This window comes from Patiria miniata, unplaced genomic scaffold (assembly GCF_015706575.1).
Source record: "Patiria miniata isolate m_02_andy unplaced genomic scaffold, ASM1570657v1 HiC_scaffold_3, whole genome shotgun sequence".
NCBI classification, from domain to species: domain Eukaryota; kingdom Metazoa; phylum Echinodermata; class Asteroidea; order Valvatida; family Asterinidae; genus Patiria; species Patiria miniata.
In genome coordinates this window covers 42,396,585-42,422,006 of record NW_024037069.1, presented here as the reverse complement: position 1 = coordinate 42,422,006, position 25,422 = coordinate 42,396,585, and the positions used below count along the sequence as shown (strand labels likewise).

The 25,422-nt window shown below is 42.1% G+C and overlaps 2 protein-coding genes across 6 annotated transcripts in view; one reads left to right on the top strand and one right to left on the bottom strand.

Moving 5' to 3' along the window:
• Window positions 1–2,884, top strand: LOC119738417. The gene is made up of 2 exons (XM_038213312.1): window positions 1–1,861; window positions 2,247–2,884. Exons 1-2 carry the CDS (start codon window positions 907–909, stop codon window positions 2,501–2,503), a joined length of 1,212 nt encoding a protein of 403 aa, XP_038069240.1. The 5' UTR covers window positions 1–906; the 3' UTR covers window positions 2,504–2,884.
• Window positions 2,885–3,344: 460 nt separating this feature from the next.
• Window positions 3,345–25,422, bottom strand: part of LOC119738415 (inactive rhomboid protein 2-like) — a 54,054-nt gene continuing 31,976 nt past the window's right edge. For 4 of the 5 annotated variants that reach the window (XM_038213308.1, XM_038213310.1, XM_038213309.1 and 1 more), the window contains 15 exons: window positions 21,439–21,641; window positions 18,033–18,223; window positions 16,821–16,982; window positions 15,899–16,142; window positions 14,621–14,891; window positions 12,432–12,695; window positions 11,981–12,092; window positions 11,317–11,391; window positions 8,813–8,974; window positions 8,057–8,145; window positions 7,493–7,556; window positions 6,429–6,593; window positions 6,074–6,174; window positions 5,794–5,947; window positions 3,345–5,650 (listed from right to left, as the gene is read on the bottom strand). In XM_038213308.1, the coding sequence (XP_038069236.1) occupies window positions 5,219–5,650; window positions 5,794–5,947; window positions 6,074–6,174; window positions 6,429–6,593; window positions 7,493–7,556; window positions 8,057–8,145; window positions 8,813–8,974; window positions 11,317–11,391; window positions 11,981–12,092; window positions 12,432–12,695; window positions 14,621–14,891; window positions 15,899–16,142; window positions 16,821–16,982; window positions 18,033–18,223; window positions 21,439–21,641 (2,689 nt within the window). In that variant the 3' untranslated portion in view covers window positions 3,345–5,218. The remainder of the gene's footprint in view (window positions 5,651–5,793; window positions 5,948–6,073; window positions 6,175–6,428; window positions 6,594–7,492; window positions 7,557–8,056; window positions 8,146–8,812; window positions 8,975–11,316; window positions 11,392–11,980; window positions 12,093–12,431; window positions 12,696–14,620; window positions 14,892–15,898; window positions 16,143–16,820; window positions 16,983–18,032; window positions 18,224–21,438; window positions 21,642–25,422) is intronic. The other variant, XM_038213307.1, reaches the window with a different exon arrangement.

Below are 25,422 nucleotides of genomic sequence, written 5' to 3'. Positions count from 1 at the left end.
TTGAAATCAGACAGATAGTTGAGACAAAGGTGCGCCTACGTGCCAACATTTGGGTCGAAAAAGGTCGATAGCAGACATCTGCAAAGAGCAAACGTTTAAATCTTATGGATGATGGGTCAAGATGTCAACCTGGCAGACAGTTTTCGTGTTTATTTGGGAGGAGACAAAAGCCGACAAGGGTCAGGCAGAAACAAACAAAATTTGATATTATGAAAACACGGGTCCAATTACCTTTCTGACGAAAAGCAACAGAAGAGTTGTTTGGGTAAACCAAATACCACATTGAAAGTAACCCACATTCAAATTTCTTTGTGAGGATCCAGGCACCTCTTTCGATCCCCACCAGCAGAAAAATCGTTGAAAAATCATGACCGCGCTAACTACGCCAGTGTCAAAGCAGCTTATTAGAATCGATAAAGATGACTCGCGTCTAGTGTATCAGTCAACCCGACACACAAAAACGCGATTCTCGTCATGAAACCGCGAAGGTGACGTAGAAGGGTAACTGAAACCTCGCCTGGTAAACACGGCGTTTCGTATGGTACGACGTACGGCGCGATGTCACTGTTGACGGTGGAGATGCCGTATGAATGAACTGCTGACGAAAGCAGCTGGGTTGACGATGCAGTGGGATACTAGTACACTGTGCATGCAGTGAGGCCCGCGATGCGGGAATGATATATAAGAAACAGATGGGTTTGGGAGGTTGTCATTCGATCAAACTTCGACGAGCGGGAGCAACGCGTGTGTAGCTGTTTTAAGCCATCGGGTTTTCTGGAGCTTACACATCAGACTGTGTACTATAGCTCTGTAGTCCCGGGGTTTGAAAACTCAACAAGCTCGCATCAGCAAGCCAACCCAGTTCTCTCGATTGTTTATCAACATCTTCGGCCGATCGTAACCATCATGTTCCCGCAGGAGTGCAAGTCAAGCCACCATGCCTTGGTGCGTGCCATCTCGGCAGGTCGTCCCCGTCAAGTTGGGATGCTCTTGGATGCCGGAACGAGTCCCGATGAGAGAGACGAGTGCGGCAAGACGCCTCTCATCCACGCCATCTTCGTGGAGGATCCCAAGAACCGCCGCAAAGTCGTCAAGATGCTGCTCAAGAAGGGTGCCGCTGTCGCCACCACCGACGCTACGGGGAGGAGTGCCCTCTCGTGGGCGTGTCTGCAAGGCAAAGACAGGGAGGTGGATCTGCTGCTGCAGTACAGCGACGTCAACTTGGACTTGAACCACAACGACGTCAGCGGGCGCACGGCCCTGTTCCACGCTGCCAGCTCCGGCAGCGCCGCGTCAGTCAAGCTGATGGTTGACGCCCTGGTGGAGTGTGGCATGAGCGTGGATGTGGCCGACTTCAACGGGGTGACTCCCCTCATGCAAGCCCTCAGTCTCGGCTTCGATGTCTGCGCCACCATCCTCATCAAGCAAGGCAAGGCATCCACCACCGTGGCAGATTCCAGCTTCCTGAGTGCCTTCGACTGGGCCAAGCCCAGCCGAGGGTCCCCAGTCCCCCGCAACCATCTTCCCGACATCTCCGAGTCTTCGAGTTCAAGGGGTGTCTTCAGCGCGGACTGCCGCCGTCGCAGCAGCGGGCTGTGCAGGATGTGCACCCGGGTCTCCTCGGTCACCGACACGGAGTTCGATTCCTGCTACGGCTCCGAGTCGTCCTACTGCGAGGACGGCTTGAACGACCTGGACACCAGAGGACGGTCGCAGTCATTCAGCGACGACGACATCTTTGACCTGGCGTCCCTGTCTCTGGCCGACTTTTCTCCCAAGAGGAGGCCATCTTCTCAAGATTCTGGATGCGAGAGCTGTCAAGATGGATTGCCTCCAATAAACAAACGACCAGGCTCGGCAGGTGAGAATCTTTTGTGATAAAAATGTAAATGTTTTACTTTTGTCTGTATTAAATTTCATGTAAAACAGAACAATGTTTTGATCATGACATTACTGTATACGTCATGCCTCTCTCTTGCCGATCTGTACTTTTAAAGCATATCCATATTTCATGAGATATACATGAAGAATTAACAGCCGAATGTCGGCATTATATGCCCACAACGTCTAACTTTGTGAACACGTGATAGTCAGCCTCATGACAAAAAAACAAAACAACCAACCAATAGAATAATCAAACCAAATTAAAGGCAAATTGAATTTAAATAGTCATTCCCGTCATTTTTATTAAACAAATGTTCATGAATTAAGTATGCCTCTATTTTCCAAATCCTTTCTACTAACAGTAAGACGACCAAGAGCGCACATCCGCCGAAACACTGTCTCGGGACGCCTCGGAAATATTCGTGAGAGCACCGGCAGCGACGAAGTGTTCTCCGATGACGATGACGACTGCCGCTCGGCCCTCTCCGACCAATCAGAGATGAGGAGACAACACGGGTTCCCGATGATTTCAGAAGGGCGTTTCTCATTGGCTTCCCGGGCCGACGGCAGCACCAGACCGCTGACTGCACTACGTGCGCAGATCGACAAACTTCTGTAACTTGTAACAAATTCGGATTGTCCAAATTCCGGTGAGATTCCCTTTTTGGTCAAAACATCATAAAATGACAAAAACAATAAATAAAACAACTGAAACTTCAAATCGATTGAAAAGGTATTCATTATAAGCTAATTAAAGCAACAAAACTTACTTAACATTGGCGATAAAACAACAGAGTGTTGGGTATTCACTAATCATATTTCGAATCCTAAACCAGTTTTTCTTTCACTTTCTCGTTAAGAAATTGAATCTATTTTAATGGCATTGTAAAAACAAATGAAGCAAATAAACTCTTTTAGACTGAAATGGTGAATATCATCCGATTAAAATGAAATACTACAGGAAAAGTAAAACCACCCAATAAGTTATTTGCTGACCAATACCAACCTTTGATAAGCTCATGAATTTGTTATTTTTTTTACGTTTTGTAAAACATCGTGCACTGGAAAACGAAATTGAAAGTTTGGCTATTTTGGTGACAGCCGAAGTTGACAGTAATTTGTGGTTTCCTGTGGCGATTCATGTGTGCACTGCCTTTTGCATTATTCACGACTTGAATGTTGTAAACACTTGATTGTGCCTTCTGGTTTTAATGTTAAACCAACGACACCCTTGCGGTGTACAAAATGCTGCCGAATTGTAAAGTAATTTAAGTATTGTGAGACGTCAACAAAGTCTGAGAAAAAAATGTGTTTTCCTTGGACCAAAATCTATATCTGTTTCCATAAACTAAATTGTGTTTACTGGGTTATTTGAATTAAAAAAAACATCTCAACTATTTATTTTTTAACTAATTAAACACTAACTTTTCGTGACAGTAGCAACGAGCTGACAAAAAAGGGAAAGGAAAGGGAAAACATTTACCTTTTATTTCAGTTTATTTCAAATTTCTCTTCTGTAAAATTCAATGCCCGGAAAGACACGCTAGGCACGCACTTTCACACATGAGTGCTTTTGACCAAACTATGAGGCTTTCCATAAATGTACATTTTATCATTGTTTTTTTTTTTAAGTATACAACCTCTTTTTAGTGTATAAATCTCATTTTCTATAACACCTGTCACAATTGTGACTTTGTAAAGTGGCACATTTTTTTTTAAAGTTTTAAGTGTAAATGGTCGAACACACTGGTGCAAATATATGTACAGTATTTCATATTTAAAAAAAAAAATTGTTTCAACATAATATGGCAACTGTAAATTGGTTGTGAACTATAATTTAAACTGTACATGGCGTCTACAATGATGTATATAATGTAAAAAACCTTGATTTTTCAAATAAGGATTTTTTTATACATAACTTGTAAATACGTTTACTTGTACATGTATATATACATACATACCATTGTACAAAAAACCCAGGAATGTAAATGCGTGTATATTTTGTTCTTACTGTACAATAAAAAACCAGCAGTTGTTATAATAAATTCAGTGAAATTGAGATGACGCTTTGTTTTCAACAATTCTTTTGTACCAGTTGATGAGCTGTTTTGTGTTGTTCTATTTGTGGCTATTTTTTTTAAAAATTCTTTACACGGATAGTAGTGAAAGCAATGAAAACTTTTCAATATTTAAAAAAAAAAGGTAATTGCCTGTGCTTGAGAAAACAAAATATGATAAGAGGAATTATCGAAATGGAAACCTTGAAAAAATCCGTTCAAATTTTTTGGCTGCATGGAATTGGCACAAAACGATGTATATATACACATGGGCAGTTGTTAATTTTTAATGTAAATATTACAAAAAGAAATTGAAAAGTGATCTCACGGTGATAAAACCCTGAATGGGAATTTTAAATATTTTACCAATTTGGAGAAATTCAGTAGCCTCCAAATATCATGTACCAATTTGAGAATGGCCAACTCCAAGAACAGGTATGAAAAATGTTGCCGAGAAATTGTGGGAATAAATATAAGTTGTGGAATAACTGGCTTAGCTGGTATTCATTCCTATTTCTTACATCATATGTCTAATAGAAAGTGTCAACATTATTACCACGAGGAACTGCTGGATTCGGAGGGCGCCCTCTTTTGTCCCACTTTGAGCAGATACAAATTATGGTCGAGGAAAACCTGTTAAAAAAGCCTGAACTCCAAAGTGGCCGAGACCCATGTCGCCAAAAATAGCCATCAATGGTGCACCATTTACTAGTACTACATACAGTAAAGAGCGCCCTCTTGTGTTAAATGAGCAATCAGTCCGTGATCCATCTAGGGCTACTACAGCTGGATACAACATGCAGGTCTATGCAGCCACTTCCCATAGGCATGTGTATAAATCCCAGCCGTAGCCAAGTAGCTCGGACGTGGCCAAAGAATTGCGGCTCAGGTTTGTGTTGTTATAGAGCGCCTTCGTGTGTTCAAGCTATGAGCAGATGTTAGCAAATCCATCCATTCATTTATGCGAATCGTTTTCTTTATTTTAGCGACAAACAAATCTATTGAAATTGCTGAAGCTGTCAATTAAAGCACACTCTTGAAGAAAAAAAAATTCTGGAAAGTGTATTCTCTTGAGTCAAGCTTAAGAAAATAACGACCTCAAAGGAAAGAATCACCTCCCAAGTTTTATGAGATTCGTGTCATTGCAAAAACCATCCTTCAAGGGCATGAATATTAAAATCAGCAAAGCTGAGGGGCCTTCTCTGGTGTCCATTATCAGGGCTCCCTCTTGTGGCATTGTTAAGCATAAATGACGACCCGAAGCGTGAGAGAGCTCTTCATAAAACGGGAATCTTGTCCAGGATGAGATCCATATCGTTGCAGAAGTCGCTCGTCAGCGGCACGCAGTTGAAGTACTGGCACCAGGAGCAGTCCTTGAGGAGGCGGAGGTAGAAGACGGTGAAGACCAGGCAGTAGTAGGCCAGCAGACACAGGATGCTGATCAGGATCTGGACGCGCTTACGGGTCCGGTCAAACTCCCCGAAGTAGATGTAAGGCAGGAAGGTGAAGGAGAGGAAGGTGCCGCAGATGAAGCCGCCCAGGTGGGCGTAGTTGTCGATCCAGGGCAGCAGGCCCAGGATGAAGAGCAGGGCGATGATGAAGAGGAGCTTGGCCAAGGCCTTGAAGGGAGACTTGAGGATCTGCCAGCTCTGGAGGACCTCTACCACCAGGCAGGCGAGGAGGCCAAACTGGGCACCCGCTGGTCCCGTCTGGGGGACGAGGAGAGATAAACAAATGATAACACCTGTACCTGTAACTGATTCAAGGCCAACATTTTTTTTTGCAACAAAACTTTACTGCAACATTATCTTTTACTTTGAAAAAATAATTTGTTTTAAGAGAGCAAAATTACCTCTGCCCTGTAAGGAATGAATATTGCACTTGTGATATTGCCCCCGATACCGCTGAATATGTAGATGATGGAGATACGAAAGCAGCCGGCAAGCTTCTCCAAGTCTCGCAGGATTGTCATTTGCATAATTACGCTCAATATACAGTGGAAGATTCTGGAATGGAACAAAGGGCAGATAGTCATTAACGATCAAAATCCATTTTAAAAACAATTTCATTTTATTCTTAACAATTCTTCTTTAAGATTTTGATGTTTTAAGATTTTTATCTTTTAAACTCACCCAGCATGAAGAAATAGCGAGAGAAAGATTCGATAGATCTGATCTGGATATTCCGGATTGGCAAAATTCACCAGACCACATACGGCATCCAAGCAATTTATCTAGAAATGAGGTAAAAACAGAATAATTCTTAGAGCACCGAGCCCTGAAAAAAATGAAAAATTAAAAACTGATCAAATCTCTGCTATTATAAGTTACAATGTTGGACTACATACGTAACCTTAACAGGGATGAACGATATGTTGGACCCATTAAATCGAGTTAAAACAGATTTTTAAAATCAAAATAACAATGCAAAGATTCGTTAATTTTCTTGTTAGCCAATTTTTTTGGTCTTTCCATTCTGGACACGAACCTGTGAGCATAACGTCGCCTCCTCATGGTAATATCCGTTGACAAATGCACACTGGTCCCTACTGACGATCATGCACTTGCCGTAGATACCGACGCAGCACGGTCTACCGGTCAGTTCGCATGTGGTGTGCTCCTTGTCTGGTATCTCGAAGCTTTCCCAACATATCTGGTGTGAGAGCAATTGAGGAAGTTGTAAATAGTCAGGTCCAATCATGGATACTTTATGTCAACAAGAGCATCTTTGAGCAAGTTCAGGCGCGAACTATCCGCTTCGTACCCCCTACCGGCTAAGGAAGTACAGTTGGGGGTGACCGACCGACGCCATCTTGCCTGACTGCATTTTCCGCGAAGTGCGGCCACTGCGTGTACATAGTACAAATACCCTGGTGTACGTGCGTCACACACAAGGAATGGTGCGCGTCAACCAGCGAAATGTCCCGCCCATGGGACGTTGTTGCTAGGTAAAAGGGCGCCTCTTTCGGTGGCGCACCGAGCTCATAGTTCACCATTGTTCGACTAACTTTACTCGAACAAGGGATGGTTGGACTACTCTAGTCGTCTATTTGGAACTGGACCACGGGGCGCCTTTCCATCACTGGTTACCAACAGCCGTGTGCATCATACAGCGCAGCAGGGAGCCAGGACTCAGAAGTTTCATGACAATATTTTGACCATCATTTGACTAGAGGCGGTCGCACGATGAAAAAGTTTTTAAAACTTTCATGATTATGAAAACTTGTAGAACATACACAGTGTAACACATCTGTCGCTGTGTTGTATTCTTAAACTGTGCTTAACTATACAAAAGGCCGTCGAAACTGACTTTGGGCAACAAAGAGAGGGCGGGATTCTAAATGGTAACAAAATGGCGTTTATAGCATTTTGGAAACAGACTCTTCACAGTTTCAATGACAGTTACTCAGATTATGGTTAACTACAAATTGTTCTCGAACTTGTTCTAAGATGCTCAAAGCAGTTTCACTAGAGATAACACATTTTGGTTACAATAAAAATAACAATAAAATAATATGACTTGCAAAATAAAATCAACGTTGTACTACTTACAGGCCATTTACTGATGTTATCCTCCCACTCATAGGGAGGGACCGAGGCCGGGTTGGTGCAAGATCTGTTCAAAAAATTTTTTAATTTTTCATTAAATGTTGAATTTTTTTTAATTAAACTGAGAAATACATCAATGTTATATTAAGCCAAAAAAAAAATAGTCGGTCTCTGGTCAGACCGAAGTTTCAGAATTGATGCGGCGACGCGTTTTTTTTTTTTTTTTTTTTTTGGTGGCTTTTTTTTTTCAAGCTTGTATTGTACAGACAAGGTGGGTACTATTTTGCTTTTTTGTGTCCTCATTATACATTGGTGTCCTCCATAATTTGCCTTGGTGCCCTTTATCATTTGCCTTGGTGCAATTTCCCCATTCCTTGGTGCTCCTTGGTACAAAAATTTGAGGAGGCGCGGCAATAGAGGGCGCTGTTGTAGCTTCCGTGTTAATTTGAAGAAAAAAAAGAAGGTTGACGCGCATGATTAAAATCGACGCGCGCGCTGACCAGAGACCGAGTTTTTTTTTTTGGGGCCTTACACACCATTTGGCAATTATTCTCAATCCCTTTATACCTTGGATCTTGTCCGCAGACAGACCCAGACGTTCTGGAATTTTCGGGATCCGCTGAATCCGGCCACTTGATGAAATTTGAAAACCGCGTCTACAAAAAGAAAGAAAGAAAGAAAGGAAAACACCTGTTATTTGATCAAACAATGGAACACTGATTAGCTAAGCTGGCACAGTGCCAGAATAGTGACATTATATTGCTATCTTTTTAGTTTATAGGTAATATACAACATTTGCTTTTGCTGTAATTTTCAGAAATGGATGGATTTGGGAATTATATTTTATAGCAAATATTGTTACCGGACCCGTTTAAAGTTTTGTGTTCCTAGATGCTGGAAAACCAAGGAAGAAAAAATGCTGTTCTTGTAGTCTGGTTCCCTTACCCTACTTCAGACGAAACGGAGCACTTTACAGACTTTGGGGAATTGTCAGGTCAGGGAACCAGACTAGCTGGATCTGTAACTGACTGCAAACAAAATGTGGACTAACTAAATTTGGTAAAATTGGGGGCAGTGTTTGAAAAATAAATCAGTATTTTCCCAATGATGGTTGGCTGACCATGATTGGAAATTGACACAAAAATTCCACTTTTCTTGAAAATGACAGCACACTCGGTACCCTGCTTTTACAGGATGCTTGAGACTATTATTCACTTACAGTCAAGTAAGGTATTTCATAATAATTTGGTACTTTTGTTTATTGATGTTTTGCAAATGATTTATATTACCTTTAAATTTAAATTTTTTTTTTTTTTAACTTACTGGACAGTCTTCTGGGAGGGTTTGCACGCAGCCGGATTTGTCTGTTCTTATACAGCATCCCGTCGTGCTTTCTAATTCCCTGTCATCATCGATGCTTTGGTGGATCTGACGGTCTCTATGCATGCAGGGTGAAAACTTGGCACCTAGATGTATCAGGTCGGCCTGTGTAGTAAACAGAAGAAATATTATCAAGGATATTACTGAGGAAAATGAGGAATGCATTTTGAAGTCACCAAGTGCTTTGTTAGTGGGGCAGATACGGGAAATTATTTAGGGGGAATTGTGTCTTTGATGATACAAGCATGGCATTTGGCACACAGTCAGAGTATGTCATGAAAAAGATATTGGGCTATAGGGCCATCACAGATTTGTCCTTCAAAAAAAAAAATTAGGTAGAATAACAAGCAATTTTCAAAATTTTCAAAATGGCTGCCATTGCTTGTCATTCTACCCATATTTTTTCAAAGGGCAAATCTGCGATGGCCCTATAACCAAACATCTTTCTCATGATATACTCTGACTGTGTGCCGAATTCCATGCTTGTATCATCAAAGGCAGAATCCAATCACCTAAATCTACAGTGACATGGCAGTGGTAACTTTTGACAAAAAAATGACTTCAAAAATGACGCAATTTAGGTTTGATTAGTTTTTATGGACCACGCAGATAGCAAACTAGGTTACAGTCAACCTTAAAATACTGGCCAGACAAAGGCAACGCTCCTCCCTACCATATCCCATCCCTGTAATTGGTGGTTCTTCCTCTGTTGGATGTGGTTAATAATATGCCCCAAAACAAAGTGGTTGAATTCTGCCCAATTCTGTACTGCAAATGTTTCAACAGCTCAAAAACTGACTGTGCTTTTCAATTTTGACAGAGCCTGTCTATGTCTGCATTTAGGCCTTGCATGCTACGCAGCCCATAAAATCTCATTGCAATGCCCATGGGCCGAACTTTGCAGGCACTGTTAACTGTCCGTTGAGAAGCTTGTTTTGCTGATGTGCCTCTCCAAACATAGTTTTTAGCTGCGGACAGCAGCACAACCAATTGTTGTGTCTCTCCGTTAGTTGGTTGGTTAGTTAGTAACAAACGTCAGCAACAGCCTTGCATGGCTATAAATCACTTTGTCCAGTTACATATCAACTCCTTCCTCAGGCCCGGCCCTCTGTTGTTCTCTTTAATGGGTCTCCACGGACAGCCTACCAATTTTTTATGCAGTCCTGGAAAATGGGGTCACTAGGGTCAAAAAGCTGATGTGTGTACTGAAAACACTACTCCTTCTAGAAATTACATGGCACAATCATGCCACACTAGCATGAACACAAATGTGTTGGCCCGCAGCTTCCACGATCGTTTCGAGCTTGTTTGAGGAATTATATGCTGTGCTTGTTTGGATTGATTTGTACCAACACTGCCTGCAGTAAACAGAGATGAAACTGGCATATGGCAAAAAAATCGGAAAATAGGCCGAACAAAAATACGTGTCCGAAATCTGGGCCGCACTGCAGATACACACATGTACATGCATGTACAATACACTTCATGCCCAATTTCCAGACACCAACTCTTGCTTATTTTTGATTCAAACAAAATTTTACGATGGAAAAAAAAAGGTCAGTGTTTTCATTGCATAAAATGCCTGAATTAGGGTTTAAGTAATGGAGTCATCAACAGAGAAGATCACTTCTTACTTGAGAAAGTCGAGAAAATAGTCCGAAAGACAAGGGCACCGTTCATGGTGCTTCAAATCATGTCCATGATTCAACCACATAACTCCACTTGCATTCGTACGTGGGGAAAAATCAGGCATTATCGTCTTTCTCTTCCAGCAAATGCCAGTGAAATGTTTCGCTAATGCTCTCTTCGCTATCCTCGAGATAATCATCATGATTTTTAAAGCATTGCATTTTGTACAACTAAATCTGAAACCTCCAAAAATCGCACAACATAATGATTTTATCCACTGGTTCGTTCACAAGGCTACCCGTTCCCGACCGGCCATGTGCTAGCGGACAGTACGGTGCGGTACGTACGCTGGTACCATTGCATATGTCACCTGTCAATGTTTAACCTTTTGTCCAGCCAGAAAAGGCTCCGATCAGTGTTACGGCCTGTGTTTCTACCGTTGAAACACTCCAACAATGACTGGTGAAAAAGATTAAAACTACGTTCGCGATGATTTTAACGTGCCATTTCCATCGAATTTTCTTCGAAATTATGATTGAAATAAAATGACATTTTGTGAAAAATCGTTACCAAATCCACTTTTGTGGGACACAGTGTAAGAAAATCGGAAATTTCGTTGGAAAATTAAAAAAAGTCGGATTTCCGATTAAAATCGGAAAAGTTTCATCTCTGAGTAAAGTAGCAACATTTCCTCATGGATCAAGCCTAAGGCTACACACAAAAGCTTATACGTAATGCCAAGATAATGAAAGGGGTAAAACTAAGTGGATTTCCGCAGTTTGGTGCTACAGCTTAAAACTGATCCCTACGATACTTACTGGTCTGGGGCCGATCCAAAAGTTGTCTGGTTCCATGTACCCCACCGTCTGTATCACCAGGTTTGACTGCTGTACCTACAGTACAAACAACCAAAACAACAGATTAACACAAATCCCTTCACTTAAAAACTTAATAAAAAAAACCCAACACATTTAAGAATTTCCCAACTTCAAATGCACTGAATTCATTTGCACTAATACTACACATTTAACACTTTATATCCCAGGAATATTATTAGAAAATGTGGACTAAAAATTACCCTTTTAACAGAACAGAACAGAACTGTAAAAAAAAAAAACATGATGAAATGATCTGAAGGGTATTTTATGTTCATGTCCTGTCCTACGTATTGACTAGTATGCTTTAGTATTCAGGAGACAAACTGATACAGAAACCGAAACTGGCACTTAATCTCTGCCGTGATTATTTGCCAGAAATCGCTTTCGATTGGTATTAGAAAACTATTTGAAGTAGTTCTAACCCATTGGGAAAACATGTTGAGTGAGAAGCAGCCAGCGAGAGGTTTCGTAATGAAGGAAGTACGGAGCTCAAGAGACACATCTTTACTATCATAAAATCCCTCAAATATAATAAAGATTATAACTGAGAAAGGATATAATATTTGGCAATTATTAATTTACACAGGGGTATGTGTTCGCTTACCAGATCTGTCCTCTGTGAATAGCTGAAGCCGATTGGTGCAAATCCATAAAACGCTATGGAAACGATGACGATGACTATTTGGACTGTTGTTACCCAGTATGTAAAATAAGGCCTGGTGAAAAAAATAGAATATAAATTAATGAATTCATTTTTGACAACCGGTCAATTTCTTTGAAAAAAAAAAAAATTACACTGTCAGAGGTCATTAGCACATGCCACAAAAACCACTGCTGTACCCAAAAGGTCAACTAAATTGGATGCTCTGTTGATTTTCAATTTTGCAATTTCCTTACGCCAGAGAAGGCATGCTTAAAAAAAAAAGGAAGAAAATCCACAAAAATGGTAAGCACTGTTATTTAGGTAAGCATGACATAATCAGCAACGATAGGGTAACATCTCAGTTATTTCATGAATTTCCGTACAGTTAAAATCTAGTGTCAAATTCTGTTACCTATGATCCTCAATCTCCTCGATCTGTTTCCGGACGTTGCTGTCCATCCGCCGGGATTTGTAACTCCGGTTCAGCACCCTCCCCACGAGTCCCTTTCCAATTTGCCTCCGGTCTGAGTTGTCAAACGCCCCCTGCATGATCTGCTCGGCAATCTTGTTCCTCCGAATCGACGGCAGGATGGCGTCTGGCAAGTCTTCAGCTAGGATCGGTGCCATGCGGAACTTGTCTTCCGTGTTCTTTTTCCGCCAGCCGATTCCTGTCGGGCTGCATGGTTTGTGTGGAGGAAAAAAAAATGATCAATTGAAGAAAATGTGACCTTTTGAGGCTTGTCTTGTCTCGATAAATACTGCAACAGCGCCCCTTCTCAGGATCACAAGGGCAGGGTTGGTTGTGCGCATGGAGTTGGTTAGTTGGTTAGTTGGTTAGTTGGTTAGTTGGTTGACTTGGGTGCTTCTTTCTCACAGATGACATTGAAGTGTGTGTTGATGGCAGATTTGAAACTTCCTTTATCCTGAATAGATGCAATCTCTTTAGGCAGTGAGTTCCAGTTCACTAATATGTGTGGGAGAAATGATTGCTTGTAGCATTTTTTGTTTGCTTGGATTGGTATGAAGGTGTCGGTGGTAATCACCAGTTTGTCTGGTATACCGTTTTCTAAAAACTTGGCAGACTTAGAAAATACTGCTTATCCAATTTGTTGTCTTCTAACTGGTGCTAAGTACACAAGCATTGGTTGGGCATCAGGTTAATCCCCTCCACCACAAAGCAAAACAAAACCCATCAAAAGTAAAAGCTGGCATTCGATCAAAATACGAGAACAATGTATAACAGCTCAAAGTTCACTTTCATTTCTGGTACACTGAGGCAACCATAATGCTTCTAGATCTTCCATATCAATCCACAAGGAGGTTTCAAAGTACTTTTCAGGGTTGAATACCCGACAGAGCAAAGCCACAAGTGGTTCACACGGTGCCTGATGCTCAGTGAAACTATAGCTAAAATGAATGAGCCATTTGTTCCTTCACAGAGTATTTTGGAATATGCGAACAGAGTTTAAAATACAATTCCCGCACCGCCCCAAACTGCCCTGTCTATTACTCCCTGTACTGCCTGAAAGTACTCGGGCACTCACCGCTTTTAAGGATTCTTTTAGTGAATTAATCCTTACCCTACTAGACCCTCCAACGCATGCCAATATGTGCCTCAAGAAAATCTCCTATGTTTTTTGCATGGCCCTCCAATATCTGCCATGTCATTTCAAGGGTAACTGGACAGGCACTCCAATACATGCCACAGAGAACAATGAGAGTCCTCTGATAACAAAATGAGTGCCCCCAGCTGGTCAGTATCAGGCACCCTCCAGGGCCTCCAACTCCTGCCAATTGGAGCCTTCACTGTTAAGACAAACTATCTGCCAATAAACTGCAGCTGGAGGGCATTGGCATAACCAACTGACATGCAGTAAACTACCCTCAGAGAGTAAGGGTTAATAAGGGAATAAATGTGTGCTTGGGAGGTGTTAAACACTATGTTTAAGACTGGTTGGAGTCTGGAATGCTGATAATTACACAAGGCGAAAAATACCTTTTCGGTCAAAAAATCAAAACTTTTCGGTCCAAAAGTCAAAACAAGTCAAAAATAAAAAATTTCCAACGATTTTGTTCAACAGTTTTACTTTCTGTTTTTCGAAACACCTCCCTAGCTATATAATAGAGTGTCCAGCTCGCGAGTAAGATGTAAACAACTCCTTTTATGGAGATTGGTGTGTGCGTCGCGCGTACTGTGCGATGACGCGCAGATGCAGCTTTGGTGAGTGCGCAGTGAATTTAGGACTATGAAATACTGACTCATTGGTCGTATTGCGCATGCCTATGTGAGGATTGTGAACGTTCAACCAATAAAATGGTAAAAGGCACTGGACTTCACAGGAGTCCAAATGCGACACTGGAAAAGTGTTTAAAACCAGCCAGCCATGTCTTTATCATGCGTTTAAGACCGGCCACGTGACGGGCTCTCGACCAATAGGAATGGGTAAACTGTCTTAGGTATTTATGAATACAATGTAATACAATGTACTACAGATTCTAATGGGTTAAAGGGTTTCAAAAGTGTCTAGAGTACTCCTAAGGATGTGCAACGTGAAATCTTCTCTCTTAGTTTCTAAGTGTTTGTAAATGCTGAATACTCACATCATTTGTGCCATGGCTGCGGCCACTCTCCCGTCCAGAGGCTCACCCGCCGACGGGACGCGCTGAGTGGGTAGCAAAGGCAGGGGTCTGACTCTCAATACAGCGGGGGCCTCCTGGACCTCAGGGGCGGGCTGACTGGGCTCATCGGGGGTGGGTTCTGGGGTGGGTTCTGGGAGTGGCTCTGCCGGGGAGGGTGTCGTGGGGAGTTCTTTGGGAAGTTCCTCGGTGACCTCGGGGCTGGGGAGGTAGGGAAGGCTGGCCGACATTTTGGCTGTGAGGTGGAGAAGTTGGATTCAGACGTATTAATTTAACATGTGCTCAGCAGCTAAGTACACAGTAAAGATCACTTCTGCTTGAAATGGAAATTACACAAACCCAGACAATGTGATTCAGCGAATAGCTTTAACACTTCACTAAAAACTTTGCCTTCGTCTAGGGTTTTACATTTTAATAATAATAATAATAATAATAATGCATTCTTATAAAGCGCATTACATCAAAGAAAAATCTCAATGGGCTTTACAAAATTAATCGCATAAAAAAGTCATAATAGTACATTAAAAAGCTCGTTAAAAATTTACGGTAGATCAGAAACATTGATTAAAACACACAGTAAGACTCATTAGAAATACATTAAAATCACAATCACTTGGAATATTACTTAAAAACTTGACGGTAATAATATGTTTTTATTGCTGACTAAAAAGATATATTTTTTTTTACTACACTCTATTCATAAGATGGGATTTTGCATCGTGATGTAAATCAAATTAGGTTTTGCCCTTCACTGACGTATAAACACTGTATACTCAGTGTATTACCTCCCGAGTGAAAGTTGGAAAAATCACTCGGATGGGACTTGAACCCACAACCTCCTGCTTAACAGTGTTTATACGTCTGTGAAGGGCAAAACCTAATTTGATCTACTGCACTCTATTACAGCCTTTCCATGATGAATACGGCCACGTCCAAAATGGGCATTGTTGTCTCTGGCTACGGCTATTAACAGTAAGGCATCAATGAAAAAAAATCAAATCCATAGCCACAAAATATTCAATTGGACCTGGCCTCATATTCCACGCCATACAGAAATGTATTTAACATTCAACATAAATAGTATGCGAAAGTCACATCAAAGGCTGCTTCCAAATTACTTGGCTACGGCTTGCAACTACACATGTGCATATGGAAGAAGCCACAGCCACTTCCCATGGGCATGTGTTTTACAGCCTGCCATAGCCAAGAAAAATGGCTTTAGACACAGTCATTATACTGTACCTTTGATTTCCTTCATGTCTTGTTCTTTGGGTGCGGCTGCTTCGTCCGTCTCACCTTTTTCTGCTTCCATGACAGTCGGTAGCGAGACGGCCTCTCGTAGCCTGAGGTCATCGTCGGTCAGGTCACAGGGCACAGCGGCCGCGGCGGCAGCTGCGGCAGGTTCTGTCTTCCTCACGGGGGACTGCCGGACGTGTTTTGGGGAAGTGGTGCTGAAGAAGACGTCATCGGCAAGCTCGTCTGTGAGCTGAAATGCAGGAAAGCAGAAAACGATTGTTTTGCAAATTATTTTTCATCTTTTTCACTTCTATCTAGTACCACTGGGCGAGTAACTCGATTACTCGAGTATGCTACTTGTTGTTCTACTCATGGTCTTTCATCTACTTGAGTACTTATCCTGGTGCGAGTAAAGGCAGGAACTCGCGAGTTGCAATGTAGGGTTTAGGGTTCACTGATATACGTCCCATGCAAACAGGGACTCACGCCCTCTACTTCTCTCTCCCAAGCATTCCATTTGTCCAAAAAAACCCCAAAACCTGATGAAAATAGGTTTTAAGGATGTTTGACAGAACAAAAAAAAATGGAGAATGCTAAAACAGGACTAAAAGATCAAGGTTCACCTAGAAACAAAAAAATTGACCACCCCCTTCTAATTTTGGCTTCGCCCCACTGTACTGCAAAATGGCAATTTCCGACTTTAAGCCCGTTTTGTAGTGAAAGGTCACATACATGCACAGACAGGCACAGGAGTTTTCCAAAGAAATAAAAAAGGGATGCCCTTATCCTTCCAGGGGCATCACGCCCAGTGAGAAGCCAGTGGCTGGGCTCTATATAATCCCCAATCCTCCGACTTCTTGGAGGATTTGAAGGATCCACAAGGGTTAGGGTTAATTAACACAAAGTACACAAATTAAGAGAAACGTACCACTCCTGGGGAGAAGAACGGCGTTGTGTCCATTTCCTCCTCGTCCTCGTATTCACCGATGATCAAGCTGGCTGGTGCAAAGCTGCGGCTGTGAAGTAACGGCGGCCGCTGCTGCACCAAACAGTCCTGACTCACGCTCTGCTTGGGAGCAGTCTTGGGTTGCTGAAAACGACAAAACAAGGCGTGGTTAGTATGCCCTCACTGGACTTCTCACTCTGCAGTGCGTTCAAGCTTAATGCAGTTCTGCGAAAGTGTTGTAACTTGAGTCCCGTTCTGTGTCCGCAATATGTTCTCAAATTTTGAGGTTGTAGGAGTCAAATCAAAGCACTTCCAAAGAGCTGGAATCTACATGTTCAAACTCACAACTGACACAGTACATGTATAAGCAAGAAATGAAAAAGTATCAAGAGTTTGAGTCCGAATTATTATGCAAATTTTTTGACATTTTCTGGATACATTGCACATACATGCATTCAAAAGCCCAAATACTTAGACCAGCAGTCTAGTTTCTGAGGTATATCGTAGAGTTTATATCTCGTTTCACTTGTACTTGGAACAAGACTCGAAACACTATTCTGAAGGTCTACAGGAATGCCACAGGTGCTATAGCCTCCGTTGCCTTGTTATTAACCTTGGCGTTCTTTAAGTACCTACATGTATTTAAAAACAAACAAATGGCCTTGCCACTGTACCAAACTCAATTCCAAGCCTGGTGTACTGAAAAACTGGGAACGCCATCTCTTATCATGTATGACATCATTCGTGTCGATTGCCGATAGGTAAAACAGCCACCCCAGTATCTGTTTCATGTTATTTCTGCATGTTTCCCAAATATACATCAATACTTTTAAATTGTCAATATTTTATACATGTAAGTCATAGAATGGTATCATACAGGTCTCTCTCAAACGACCTCACTTCCTACAGATCGTCACGTGCATTAGCATTTTGGGCGTCACATTTTTGTGATGCTCATTGGCGCGCCATATTTCAAACAAAGTTTGAGCAACACGCACACGTGTTTACAACATTTTGCACTCTGCGCACATACGCTCCTGATGGCGTTGAATACACAGTTGTAATTTTCCTACAAAGATGGCGTCCTATGAGAGAGATCTATTGCTGACATTTGTTATGAATGCGATCACAACGTCCAATTTTGAAATCAAGTGTGCCATGGTCTAATGGTAATACATTTTTGTTCCGTCTCACCCTGACGGATTGTCTCAAGACGTCCCATCCCATCTTGGCCACCGACTGCCTCTTGCTGCGTTGCCTGGTCAGTCGGTGCGATACCTGCTTCTGGAACACGCTGCTGCCGGCTGTCATGCTGCTCATGGCCGAGTTCAGCGGCTGGCGGGTCCCGTCCGTTTCGTCCATCGTTGTTCTCATCTTGGGCCTCGCTGTAGAAATGAAAACATAATTTTAGGGGAGTTTTATTCAGGAAGTGTCATGTACAGTTACATTCTGAATGAGACAGTTTGCTTACTCAAAAGGCGAAGTGGGGATTTTGTGAAGAACAAGAGATATCAGTTCGAGTTTCTCTTTTAGCATATTACACTTTACATGTAAATTGTGTGCCTTATGTACTTGTCAATTGTAACCCGCACCCCGGGAGACCCTGGACTAGCAGGGACTTAGCCGGGGACTTCCATATTGAAATTTGGAAACCCCCGGGTAGTCCCCGGTAAGTTTCTAGTCAAGTGCCACGGGCGGGGACACTGTTTTCTTGGAACCCATGGGTAAGTCCCCGCCCCCGACCGCTGGGCATAAGTTGGAAGTCCCCGCACAGTCCAGGCCGTAGTACACCGGGCCTAATGTGGAAGTCCCTGCATATGCCCCGGCAAAAGATGCCTGGCATAATGCCCTAAACTAAGGCCACTCAGTCATGCCTTAGACAATTCATGATTTTCTGATTTCTCAATCCCCACGCATTCTGATGCATGTCGTTCATGTATGTATACATCATTGTACATGTATAGACTAGTGATTTTCCGAAGGTAAGTCCCGGAGTAACTGCTTGGAAGTCCCGGTATTAGCCCCGGGCAATGCCCCGGCCGGCGGGGCATGCTTTTTGGAAATCCCCGGGTATCGCCCCGGCTTGCGGGGAAACCCCTTTGGAAGTCTCGGGTCAGTCCCGGGGTAATGTCCGGGGTAGCGGGGCACCTTTTTCTTGGAAACCCTCGCGTAGGTCCCCGCTAGTGCCCCTTTATAGCCAGGGTCCCCCAGGGCGCGGGTTACAATTGACAAGTGCATTATCACAGTAATTCACAGTAAACTCTTAATGTTATATGCTCCACCACGCATAGCCTAATATCACATTTTTTTTGGCTCAAATTCTGACATGGCAGACACTTCAATTGTTGCATGTTATCTAAAGTACTAAATGTGAAAAATCCTCAATTTCTGCAAAATTTCATGGGCAAAATGCCTTGGTTCAGCAGAATGTCACTATAAGAAACACTGCTAATAGCAGCTGGTTACAGATTCCATGTAGGAACTGTGGCGCTGTTTAGCCTTCTATATTCATGAGAGGAACGAAGGAGGAATGGGTGTGTGCAACTGTTGAAAGCATATGGCACGAGCGTACCGGTACATGCCCCATTTTATTGTCAGGCAAATTAGGACAGAGTTATGGGGACTTGCTGCTGTCCCCACAAGGCAATTCCACGGTTACTCACGTTACATTTTTGATGTACTTTTGAGTTTCCTTGGGCTGTAATTACCTTACTGAAAAAGTTTAATAACTGTTATCCCCATGGTAGTTAGAGTAGACCTAGACCTACCTAAGCACCAAAGATGACATGCAGAAAAATGTGTTATGATAAACAAGACGCACAAAATCGGTTACTCACGTTACGAAAATGTAACGTGAGTAACCGATTTTGTGCGTCTTGTTTATCATACATAACACATTTTTCTGGATGTCATCTTCGGTGCTTAGGTAGGTCTAGGTCTACTCTATCTACCATGGGGATAACAGTTATTAAACCTTTTCAGTAAGGTAATTACAGCCCAAGGAAACTCAAAAGTACATCAAAAATGTAACGTGAGTAACCGTGGAATTGCCCCACAGCATTTTTGGTCCCCACAAATACATGTACCTGGTAAAGACGAGCACGTATGTCCCCACAACTACAGAACAAGAGAGTGCGTACATGTGCGTACATATTTTGCAATTCTGCAACAAGCTAACAGTGATGTTCAAACACACACCTCGATTGAACACCGCCTTTTTTTTGGTTGCCTTGTACCACTTGTAAAAAAAAAAAATTGTTATGTATGGTATCTGTACCATCCAAGGTTGTTATCCACCTCGTGTCATGTGTCAAGACAAACCCAAGCCCTGAGATCACAAGGCTGTCTGCTAAAGTACTTGAGAAGAATTCTTTGCATGTGCACATACACGTGAAACATTCGTGCTCAATCATGACAAGATTCGTTGCTAATTGCCGCCAGATGTTGAAGGGAGGGTAAACCCTTGAGATAATGACAGAAACAGAGCGCTGATGGAATAAAAATATGTTTAAAGGGGGTTCTAGTGTCTTAACTAAGAAGATGAGCCAATGAACATGCATTGCTGTACTGCTGACAATTCTGCCCAATTAAGGAAATTAATTTTAAAGAAGTGGGCGGGGTCGATGGCAAAATCCAGAAAGGTCCACTGAAGAAACTCATCAAATCTGATCTTTTTTTTTTACAGTATAATTGGTTGCATTAGGGGTCATGTTGCCCATGGATACGACCTCTCGTTCCATCAGGTGATACATTATCACAAGGTCGTTGTCACTCATCCAAAGGGTCAATAATGTGCGACCATGGGGTCATGTTGCACATGGACATGACCTCTTGTTCCATCAGGTCATTCTACATTATAACTAGGTCAATGTCACTCACCCAAAGGGTCAATGATGTGCGACCATGGGGTCATGTTGCCTATGGACATGACCTCTTGTTCCATCAGGTCATTCTACATTATCACAAGGTCATTGTTACTCACCCAAAGGGTTGATAATATGCTGCATTGGGGTCATGTTGCCTATGGTCATGACCTCTTGTTTCATCAGGTCATTCTACACTATGACAAGGTCATTGTCACTCACCCAAAGGGTCAATAATGTGCGGCATCAGGGTCATGTTACCATTGGACATGACCTCTCGTTCCATCAGGTCATTCTACACTATGACAAGGTCATTGTCACTCACCCAAAGGGTCAATAATATGCGGCATCAGGGTCATGTTACCCATAGTCATGACCTCTCGTTCCATCAGGTCATTCTACATTATCACAAGGTCATTGTTACTCACCCAAAGGGTCAATAATATGCAGCATTGGGGTCATGTTACCATTGGACATGACCTCTCGTTCCATCAGGTCATTCTAAACTATGACAAGGTCATTGTTACTCACCCAAAGGGTCAATAATATGCTGCATTGGGGTCATGTTGCCCATGGTCATGACCTCTCGTTCCATCAGGTCATTCTAAACTATGACAAGGTCATTGTCACTCACCCAAAGGGTCAATAATGTGCGGCATCAGGGTCATGTTACCATTGGACATGACCTCTTGTTCCATCAGGTCATTCTACACTATGACAAGGTCATTGTCACTCACCCAAAGGGTCAATAATATGCGGCAATGGGGTCATGTTGCCCATGGTCATGGCCTCTCGTTCCATCATGTCGTCCTCTAAATGAGCCTTGATGCCTCCGTGTCGCCGGCTCAGATGCCGCGATCGTCGTGACTGCCATCTCCGCTGATCCTCGTGCGCGTTATCACCCACGCCAAAGAAATTGGCTGTCACGCTCTTAACACGACTGGAAAAGACCAAAAAAAAAAAAAATCAATGAAGTTTCATTCTAAATTGAAATACAAACCTGAGCAAAACATAAATGTAAATTAGAAAAACTCCGGTTTTTCCCAACAAATTTAAAGAAACAAAGTCTCTTAAATTTATTCTAATAAACGGAACTATATATATTTTGCTCAGATGGACAAGACTGAAGATGAAAATGAAATGACCTTTGCTGGAAAAATTGACTGTGTCATGAGGTTCTGTGCGTGTGTACTGTACATACGTACCACCCATCCAGCAAAATGTTGAAGGTCAAAATGCCTACGTCAGAGTAGTACATAATACGTACATGTACTTCATTTGCATACATGTAATGTACATGTACATATATGCATATAGTGTGTTTTGAATTGTACTATACATATGGTATTTTAATACAGAATGACTAGAAGTAGTTAATCATGCTGAAATTTACAACATTAACAACTGTTTGACCTTTAAGATTGAATTCATTATGAAAAGTTTGATGAGCGAAGACTATGTATACACAGACTCAAAATGTGGACCATGACGGACCATTTCAAGTCTGATAGTGGCCTGCAAATTGATTGACAGACCAACCTACCGTACATGTAATTTACATATCTACACGCGTACCAATAGGATGCTGCATTAAGCGTGACTCATGAGCGTGCAGGAAAAGTCGGCCAATCAAAACTAAAGGGGGAGGAGGCACAGCCAAGATGCATAGCAACCAATACGATTAATATAAAGCACGTCAGTGACTCCTGACGACGGGCAGAGCATACTGTCCGAAACGCCGGTTCTTTTCAGAACCTCACAAACTCACAAAAGAGATTTGTCACACGGTGCTACCATGAATCTTTATCGTATTGCTTACCCTTCACCATGCAATCCTTCAAATCTTATCCGACCAATATGATATCAGAAGCTCAAGGCCGTTGCCTGTCCTTATGTGTTATGAGGTCAGGTCTTCAGCCTAGTGTAGTGGTTGAACATTGTATGGGCAGAGCTCGGCAATAAGCCATTTGCGAGTTAAATTTGAATGAAATCTGGAACGCTGACTTAATCCAATGCTTTGCACGTTTTAACTTTGCATTCTCCTGACCTAAGAGACTGTTGTACTACATGTATATCACGTGATTCGGGGCAAGCCTTATGCTACCAACCCCCAGCTCCGGCATGGTCTGGTGTCTTTGTGCCATTCTCACCCATTGTGAGCAATGTATTGGTGCTAAGCGTCTCTTACGTAACTATGCAAGAGCTTGCCCCGAATCATGTGATTAGCAACAGTGTCTTTGGTCTGGAGAATTCAAAGTTCAAATGTGCCAAGCATTCTGAGCAAGTCAGTGTACCAGATGTTTTTCAAACGTAAATCCCAAAGGGTATAGGTTACTCACAAATGGCTTATTCACTTATTGCCACCCTTTGCTTAAATCCCTTGTTTTTTTGCTGGGATACAGAACTTACTTCATGTCAAAAGTGAAGGCTTCAAACTACTAATTTATAATGTGCTTCAAGCAAGATTTGAGTACAAACTGATGGAGAATTGAAACAAAATGTTGAAAAGACGGCCACAATGTCCCATCATGTCAGTCCCGGGGTCACGGGGTCATCAGAAAATATTTCCAACATGTTTCCATCACTGCCCAGGGAAAATCCCAAGCATGCGCCAGCACACCTTACAATGAGGTTTCTCAGAAAAGATACAAATCATTCGGGAAGTATTCAATTAGGCTGTACAGGGAAAAAAACTTACAAAGTACCGGACACATACTGACGTGGCTGTCTCATTGTCTGCTGTTTTTCATGTTGAATACACGCTGTTTTTCATGTTTAATACAAATAGCGGTGTGTGTAATGTATGACTGGACATGTAGGCCTATAGCTTGTCGATTTTCAAAAGCTTATTTTTTGGAAAAGATTCTCTTGGAAAAAGATTTCAGGCTGTTTGAATTATGGGGGGAAGTACACAGTACGGTAAATGTGCATTTCCATAACAAATATCCTAGAAAGGCCAGTGATACAATTGTACATCAAGTCAAAGCTTTTCCATCATCTACTCCAGGCACAATTCTGCAATACATTTTGTCAGTCCACTTTATCTGTACACCACTTGACCCAATCAAAGGTGACATGCCCCCTTAAAGCCGTCTAGCGCATCTAGAGAGAGGGTCCTAAATCTAAATGTGCATTAGCTCTTCTCTCTTGATTGGTTGTGGGGCCTAATGTAACAATGATTGATAGATTGGTGATATACACTCTGACATTACGGTATGAACGGGCAAATCTGTAGAGACAGGGGATGAAAGTGCTTGGCGGACTTAAAGCCAAGCCTTAAAGCCAAGCCGCAGGGCCGGCTGAATTTAATAAACTGAAAAGAAAATGGAAGGAAACAATCCACTTAGTAAAGATTCCTTCAATAATCTCACGCTCAACTGATTCAGTTTCAGTAGGCCATATTTTTGAGATGTCCTTCCATGTAACCGGCCAATACTATAGCAAATCCAATTCCCAATGAAACACTAAGAATTTGTTTTAAAATTGTGAACAAATTTAACTGATCTGATATGGCTGACAAATAAAGAGGTGCATGCTTACAATATCAGGTACCCGGTACATGTAAGCATATGTACTGTAGGCCCTATGTTGTACGGGTTGGAGAAATCAGAGATTTCACAATCTGGTTATCCTAATTTGTTTTCAATCTGAATAGGGTCATTCCACCAGGTTGGGGACCAATGTGTGACATATCACCATATTAAGAAATACATGTACATGTATATGGATGTAACATGCACTGCTTCCCAACCCGGTGGAATGACCCATGTTGTAGTGGTGGCAGAAATCAGAGATTAAGACATTTCAAAATCCGGTTATCCTAATTTGTTTTCGATCTGAATACTGGTAAATCTGATTTCACCAGAAGTTCCCATCCAGCTGGCAGTCATGCCAACAAAAAGTGACGAGTGAGGTGCCACATGCAATGCCCTCCCAATGACTGGGTATATGTACATGTAGTTTGCAGGATTCAATGAACACTGGGCCTTTACAGCTACACTCCAAAGAAGACCACTGTGACTATACCGGTAGTTACAATCAGAGACCATTAGGGGATGTTCCATTTAAAAAAAAAACCTAACCCCCTACTGGTAGTTCCTCAGGACTACCCTGCTAAATCCAACAGAGTCCAGGTCTGGAGTTTCCTGTCCACTGTGCCTTATTTTTAGTTGTCTGCTGAATCCAACGAAGTCCAACTTACCGGTAGCGTTATAATGCGGTTCAGCTGCCTGCTGAATCCAACATTTTGCATCAGGAATGTACACAAGGGGTTTACTGCTCAATCCAACAGGCTCCATCGGGTATATGACATACCGTAGTTGGATCCCGTTGGATTCAGCAGGGTAAGGGTTAAAGGTTGGTTTTGAATATCCGATTTCCAAAATCCAAACTTATAGCAAACCGAATAATGGAATTCAAACCGAATGTTAAAATATTCAGATTTAAATCCCACCACTAGTATACATTCACGCACACATGTACAATTTGTACACATGTACATACATGGAGGATATAACATTTTTCAATGCAACATGTACACGTACATGTACATGTACATCCATGGAACATCGGCATAAATTTGTACATGTACCCGTATGTACATGTACTGTACATGGACATGTCCATAATATGCAGACCTCCCATACTTACTCCCCCTAGCTCTCCCTCTCACATCATTAAATATTGGTTTAGATTAAAAAGTGTCAAATTTCACAATGCAT

Bases quoted from the DNA above. Each gene is read 5' to 3' on its own strand.
- LOC119738417 (XM_038213312.1), top strand. From the start codon at position 907: ATGTTCCCGCAGGAGTGCAAGTCAAGCCACCATGCCTTGGTGCGTGCC. The intron at 1,862-2,246 runs GTGAGAATCTTT...TTCTACTAACAG, and splicing joins CAAACGACCAGGCTCGGCAG to TAAGACGACCAAGAGCGCAC.